The 7,414-nt window shown below is 55.8% G+C and overlaps 1 protein-coding gene across 2 annotated transcripts; it reads left to right on the top strand.

The window, feature by feature from the left end:
• Efna4 (ephrin A4) lies at positions 1-4,791 on the top strand. 2 transcript variants are annotated; one of them, XM_042681973.1, is made up of 4 exons: positions 1-173; positions 2,736-3,031; positions 3,336-3,401; positions 4,078-4,791. In XM_042681973.1, exons 1-4 carry the CDS (start codon positions 61-63, stop codon positions 4,212-4,214), a joined length of 612 nt encoding a protein of 203 aa, XP_042537907.1. In that variant the 5' UTR covers positions 1-60; the 3' UTR covers positions 4,215-4,791. The 2 variants fall into 2 exon arrangements, with proteins under 2 accessions (XP_042537907.1, XP_042537906.1); XM_042681972.1 differs by having other exon boundaries at positions 3,336-3,404.
• The last annotated feature ends 2,623 nt before the right edge of the window (positions 4,792-7,414 follow it).

Genomic DNA, 7,414 nt, shown 5'->3' with positions numbered 1-7,414 from the left:
GCCCCGACTGTGAAGCGGGCCGGGACCCGCCGGGCCAGACCAGACCGGACCCCGGGGGCGATGCGGCTGCTGCCCCTGCTGCGGACTGTCCTCTGGGCCGCGCTCCTCGGTTCCCCACTGCGGGGAGGCTCCGGCCTCCGCCACCCCATCTACTGGAACTCCAGTAATCCCAGGTAGACGGGCCGAACCGGGCGAGCGCCCCGCCGGGCCTGCGCGCTCCCGGGCTGCGCGCGCCTCCGCCGCTCGCTCTACGCGGCGCCGCCGGAACCCAGCCGCGCGCGCCGGGGCTCCTTTGTTTGAGCCGGCGGGGGAGGGGGAGGGGCGAGGCGCGCCTTGGGTCTCCCCTCGCCCGCACGTGTTGGGGGGACGGGCGAAGGACCCCCAGTCCTGAGGCTGGTCGTCGGAGTCTGGGAGCCCGGAGCTGGGGGGCCCTTGGCGCGCGCTCCGGGCCCCGCCCCCTCGTTTCTCTTCTGGGGATCCCGAGCCTCCGGACCCACAGAACCTGGGAGGGGGCTTGGCCCTCGGAAAGAATGCGGTTTGCTCCCGGCAGCCTTCAGTCTCTGGATCTTATTTGGTATCTCTGATTCCATCTCAGCCTCTGTCGGCCCTACTATTTCTGTCCAAGTTTGGCCCTGCCCTTCTGGTTGAATCACCTTTGGGCAAGTCGTCTGACCTTCCTAACCTCAGTTATGTCATCTGCAAAATGGGCTAATAATACCTGTACCCTGGGAAGTCAGACAGGCTAACTGAGGTCATGTGTGTGAAAAGAGGTGCAGCCTGTAACAGAAACGACTATTCCTTTCTTTCTCTTGAGCTGCCTGTCTTTGAACCTCGGTATTTTTTTTTTTTCTCTTTCCATCCTCCTCCCCTCCTCTCCCTGCCTCTCTGCCTTTCCCATCTGTTTTCTTTTCTCATTTTCTACTTCAGACAATCTGTGACTCTGTTCATTTATTCACTAATATTTGATAAGCCAGGACTGTGTGCTGGGGCCTTGGGCTAGGTTGCTGAGGATTAGCAAGATGAGATCAGGACCCTGCCCTGTGGGGAGTCCACAGACCCCCCAGGAAGGCTGGCCCAAAGACAATGGGAGAAAGGAGTGATAAGAGCCATTGTTGTCCTCCCGAATTCTTCTATCTCAGTTCCAGAACAGTGCCTCTGAATCACTCTGGGGACCCGTGGAAAATTTAGGTTTCTAACCCCCAGCCCTGACGTTCCTGGTTCATTCATGCACTCCACAAATATTTATTGAGCTCTGCCTTGTGCAGGGCACTTTTCCAGGCACTGAGTATTTCATGGTACAAAATGTACAGAGGCCCTGTCCTTGCTCAGCTGTGTTCTGGTGGGTGTCTGCTGAGCCCAGGAATCTTCCCTCCTAATCAGAGCTCCTTATGCAGGTGGTCCTTGGACCACCCATCGAGGGACACTTGGAGGCCTTTCATAAATGGAGCTTCACTGTGTCTGGTGGGTGGGGGAGCAGCGGAGTGATTCATGTAGTATTTGATGCTGTGGCGGGTACTGTCTGTCCCAGAGCTTCCCACCTTTACTGGCTCCTTAGGCAGCTCCCAAGAGATGAGGAAGGGGCCCCTGAAACAGCTAAAGACAGTAAGATGTGGAGAGGGGCTCCCCACCACACAAGCCTGTAATCCTAGCACTAAGGATGCTGAGGCAGGAGGATCATGAGTTCTAGGTCAGACTAGGCTACATAGTTAGGCCCTATTTAGGCCCTGTTTAGACACAATGGCTCATGCCTTATAGTCTTTGTTATTCAGGTAGTCAGGATCACAGTTTATCGCCAGTCTGGGCAATAAATTCAAGAGACCCCATCTCAACCAATAAAACCTGGGTGTGGTGGTATATACCTATTGTCGCAGTTGCACGGGAAGCATAAATAAGTGGCTTGTAATCCAAGCTGGCCCAGGTATAAACATGAGACCTTATTGGAAATATAATGAAAACAAAAAATAGCCCTTTGGGCTTTAGCAAGTACAAGGACTTGATTTCAAACCCCATGACTGCCAAAATTAAAAACACGACACTCAGCACTCATCTCCAGTACCTTCTCTCTCATTCTCATGCACTATTGGGCTAAAGTCTAAAGGACAGTCTGCCCATCACTGTGTTTGGTACTAAGATCCTGACAGTTCCATCTTCTCCGTCTGTAGCTGCTCATGGGCTCTGGCTGCTCCCCTGCCCCTGGGCCCCAGATTCCACCTAGCACTTGCCAAGCCCAGGTATGGGGTGGTGGAGCTTGGGAGGTAGGTAGCATTTCTGAAAGGCAGGGCTAAGCTGACTTGCCTTCTTTTTTTTTTTTTTTTTGTCGGTCGTGGGGCTTGAACTCTGGGCCTGGGCGCTGTCCTTCAGCTCTTCAGCTCAAGGCGAGCACTCTACCACTTGAGCTACAGCGCCACTTCCGGTTTTCTGGTGGTTTATTGGAGATAGGAGTCTCACAGTCTTTCCTGCCCGGGCTGGCTTTGAACCGTGATCCTCAGATCTCAGCCTCCTGAGTAGCTAGGATTACAGGCATGAGCCACCAGCTCCCTGCTGACTTGCCTTCTTAAACATATAAGCAAACCTGTTGGGCTGTCTCTCAAGATGTGTCAGTCTGGGGAACTTGGACCTTTCTGAGCTGCTTTATCTCCAGGGGTGTGAGAGAGGCCAGCAGGGATGTCTGGGCAAGTGTATCCCCCATCCTGCATCTCATCTTATATGCCTCCCTTCAATCCCTGTGCCCACAGACTGCTCCGAGGAGACGCCGTGGTGGAGCTGGGCCTCAACGATTACTTAGACATCTTCTGCCCACACTATGAAAGCCCAGGGCCCCCCGAGGGCCCTGAGACCTTTACTTTATACATAGTGGACTGGCCAGGCTACCAGGCCTGCCAGGCAGAGGGGGCAAATGTCTTCCTGCGCTGGAAGTGCTCTATGCCCTTTGCCCCCATGGGCCCAGTGCGGTTCTCTGAGAAGATTCAGCGCTTCACACCTTTCTCCCTGGGCTTCGAGTTCTTGCCTGGAGAGACTTACTACTACATCTGTGAGTGATGGGGGCACGCAGCAGGCCTCTTGGAGAAGATGGGACTGGGAGTGGGGCTTCCTGTCTCTCCACCAGTCTCGGAGGAAGGAGGGGCTGAGCAACGGGAGAGAGCTTTGGAGAACAGCTGGGGGGCCAGGGAGGGTGGTGGCCCCAGAGCAAAGGACCTGGACATGGCTGGTACCTGGGGTGGTCCCAAGTAAGGAAGAGCTTTTCAGGAACTGGAGAGAGAAGGTGGGAGGATTGGAAACTGAGGAATACAAAAATGCAATGCTGTCATGACTTCTTCCTCCCAATTTCCCACTAGCGGTACCAACTCCCGAGAGTCCTGGCCAGTGCTTGAGGCTCCAGGTGTCTGTCTGCTGCAAGGAGAGCAGTAAGTGGGGTGATGGGAACTGGGGGAGCAGCCCTCCTAACAGTCTGGGGGGCCTAGAAAGGAAGGAGGGAGTGGGGAGGATCTAGGACCATCACCCTAAGATCTAAGGGATCCAGGTGGAGTGTTAGGTTCTCCTCTCCCAGTTTAGTCTTGTAAGCATTTCTATTACCCCCTCCCCTCTTTTTTTTTTTTTTTTTTGCCAGTCTTGGGGCTTGAACTCAGGGCTTAGCCTCTGTGCCTGAGCCTCTTTAGCACTCTACCACTTGAGCCACAGTGCTACTTCTTGCTTTTTCTGAGTTTTGTGTTGGAGAGAAGAGTCTCATGGCCTTTTCTGCCGAGGCTGGCCTCAAACCATGATCTTCAGATCTCAGCCTCCTGAATAGCTAGGATTACAGGTGTGAGCCACCAGCATCTGGCTTACTGTACCTCTTTTTAAGCAGGACTAAGAGAATGTGGTCTCCAGGATAAGGTCCATTAAAACCTTTAGCTAGACACAGGTTGTGTCTAGCAGAGGAGACTTAGAAGTTGGAGATTGGAAAGGATGAGTAGATCATGGGAAGGTGGAATGTCTGGTTTGGAGATCCTGGACAATGAGATGGCAAATGGGAAGGGCAAGAAGGAGGCTGGTGAAGAAATGTGCAGATCCATCAGTACCACCCCTTCCCCCTTACAGGGTCCGAGTCAGCCCATCCTGTTGGGAGCCCTGGAGAAAGTGGCACATCTGGGTGGCGAGGTGGGCACACTCCCAGCCCCCTGTGTCTCTTGCTGCTCTTGCTGCTCCCAATTCTGCGTCTCCTGAAAGTTCTGTGAGCCAAGCAGATCCTCCCTGACACCCCAAGGAGCCAGAATGCTCTTGGGACCCTCCATTGGGAGGGGTCCTTGCCACACCTGCACTGGGAATACCATACCAGACAGACAAGATGGAGCATTGATGAGGGAAAGGAGGGGGGGTCTGAGGTGACCCTCACAGATGCCTGATCCCTCACCACAAGCTGAAGAGGAGCCACCAAGGAGCTGCAGGAAGGCCCTGGCACCCTGGAGCACAAGCAGGACATAAAGTGGCTTTTGGCACCTGCTTTCATGGTCTCATCCCCTCTCCATGGAAGACTGAGATTTGGCGGGATCAACTCCTTGAGCCTTTGAAGCCAAGGCTGAAGACCTAGGGACAGGTGGATTGCTGGTCCAGGGCGAAGGTGAAGAAGTCCTGCCATCTGTGCCCTGTGATCCTCTTCCCAGGGGCAACACTTTGCCCTCCCCAGGGGTCATTTCTCTTGTCTTCTGTGAAGACAGACTTGCCATGATGATGAATTTCATGCTGGTTTGTATTTTTATAAATATCGGGACCAAACCTTCAATAAAACACCCCTCTTTGTGTTGCCCTTTCTAACCTATCGCCCTCTTGGCTCCTTCCCCAGCACCAGGACTCCCTGAGGCCTGGGCTCGAAGCTTGCCTTGGCCTGACCGGCATGCCAGCTGTGCCCAGGCCATCTATGCCAGGCCTCAGTGGGCACCCCTCTGGGTAGCATGGAGTGGGTGCCAACAACAGCTGTGGAGCTTGGCATCCTCACTCACCTCCCTAGCAGGTTTCATGTGCTGAAGAAGGGGCAGATGCTGATGACAGCCCACCTGCCTGGGGAACTGCACCAGTCCAGGCAGCACCTAGCAGGGTGCTGGGGCAAAAGTGAGGGGTAGTAGGCAGATTGCACGTGGACTTCAGAATGCCCGGGTCCCAGAGCGCTGCCTGCCCTCCCCCTCCCCAAGGGCACTCTGGGCGGTGCCTGGCCTAGAACTGGGAAGGTGGGGTCAGATCAAAGCCTCCTTCCCCAGCGGCCTCTTTGTTCTCCGCTTTTATAAGGAGGAGGGGGTGGGGCTGAGGAGGGAGGGCCCCCTTTGCTCTCAGCCCACCTCTGGCAGCCAAGGCTGGGATCACCCCCCCCACACACACACACACACACACACGCCAGATCAGCTCCCTCTTTCTGAATTGTGTCCCGGGTGGAGTCGGAGGAGGGGGTGCCTCTTCCCCTGCAGCTGTGCTCTACCCGCCCCGTTGCCCCGCAGCCTCCTCTGGCAAGGTGCCGGCCCGCCTGGCACTGAGCCAGCGATCGATAGGTGGATGTTGTGCTGATTAGCTCGACCGGCTGCGGCAGCAAGAGGCAGCGTGTGAACATGGCGGGGGGGGGGGGGGGGGTTCGCTGGGGGTCCAGAGACCAGCAACACGGAGATGCTGGAGATCGCCAGCCCCTTCCCCCCCCCCCATCCCCCGCCTTGCACACCTAGGTCAGACTGGGGTCCTTCTCTGGAAGGGGGCGGGGCTCTCCATCACCATCAGCTCCCGACTTCCGTTACCGTTCATTTAATTCCACGGAGGGCAACCCCGCGGCAGAGCAGCCTAGAGTCCATCCTTTCTCCTGTTCGAGGACACTTTCAGAAAAATGCCATGTCTGTCGGTGCTTGTGCCTGATATTTATGTATTAGGGCCCTTGCTCCAAATCTCAATCTTTTAACCCGAGTGAGGGTTGGGGCGCTAAAAAGAGTGGAATCTGAGCTGAAGGAAGAGCTGGGTCTTGTGGTGCTGAGTTCGAATGCCGTCTCTACCCTTATCCAAGGAGAATGTCTAAATGTTGCCATGGAAACCATCTGTCTTGCTACTTCCATCCCCAGGAGAAATCGTAGGTGGGGCCCCTGCCTCTGGTTAGCAGCCCCTGCCTTGGATTCAGAATTATAGAGGTCTCACCCAGCTGTCAGCGGCCCTAGACACCCCCTCTTTGCGAACCAAGCCAGGCGCGCGCGCTCCCGAGTTGCGCTGGCGCGCGGATCCGCCACTGATAAGAACGCATGTGCGAAAGAGACGCGGGGCCCAGTTGGCTTTCACCGCACCCAGACTCACGGGCGCGCACTCGTCCCGGACCCACGCCCTCGCCAGCCACCCGGCTCCGTGCATGTTTGACGGCTGATACCGAGGCGGCCTAAGGACCCACACGGGGGGGATGGCACTCAGCCCTCCCCGGCCACAGGCACTCAGGCCCAGTGGTCCCTTCTTACATTCCTTGTCCTCACAGCCTGAACCCTGCGTGGCTGGAGCACTCCTCCAGGAGAGCTAATGCCAAGTCCAATCTCAGGGCCAAGACAGGCTGAAGGTGTTGAGCGGCCTTTGGGGCACCCGGCCCTACCCACCAAAAGTCCTTGAGGCGTGTTCCGGGGCGCGGCTCCAAAAAGCTAGGCAGGCCTGCAAGTTTTGGGGCGTCACCAATCTCTCCTAAAGTCAGCGACAGCTGCGGGTGGGGCCCTCGATTTGCTGGGCTTGCCCCAGTCTCTCCTGAACAGATGCGAAAATTCCACTCATCTCTACCTCGCCCTATCTCCCTGCCCTGAGAGTCTTCTGGACCTGATGGCGTTCCAGACTTCACCGGGTTACAAATCATGCTTTTCTCTCCTTGAGACGAAAGCTCGAAGTTTTAAAAAAAAAAAAAATCCTTTTCTGTGGTCTTTCCTCTCCCTTTCTTTCCTCTTTAATTGTTTTCTTCCTTCCTTCTCTTATTCATTCATGCAGCGCATTGTGAGCTCGGGTGCGCCCTCCATTCAGTTAGCCATTCTAGCTGGGGTCGTCGGGGGATCCCCAGCAGTGACGCAATTGAAAAGCATGCACTTTGGCTTCCTAATAGCCAATAGAATCCCAAGGTCTGGGGCATGAGGTCATCTGCGGTAGTGCCCATTGGTTCAGGCCTGGAAATGAAAAGGACGTCCCCATAGCAACCGACGGTGCGTCCGAGCGCGCGTTAACCTAGAGAGGGGTCCCGGCGGCTGGAGCTGCTGTGGCAGCTTAAGTTGTTAATGTCCTGAGTTCTGCAGCCCTAACCCAACTAAACTTTTGTCTTTCTTGAGGTCCTTTCTCTCCCTCAAAGTAATGGTCACCACCACTTAGGTGCGGGGGGGGGGGGGGGTGACTACTGGCAACAGCGCCAGGGTCTTGAGTGCAGAGCTACTGCCACCAGGAATGTCAATTCTCA

The sequence above is a fragment of the Dipodomys spectabilis genome, unplaced genomic scaffold, assembly GCF_019054845.1.
Source record: "Dipodomys spectabilis isolate Male_0828 unplaced genomic scaffold, ASM1905484v1 ptg000069l, whole genome shotgun sequence".
NCBI classification, from domain to species: Eukaryota; Metazoa; Chordata; class Mammalia; order Rodentia; family Heteromyidae; genus Dipodomys; species Dipodomys spectabilis.
This window is presented reverse-complemented; position numbering and strand designations above follow the sequence as displayed.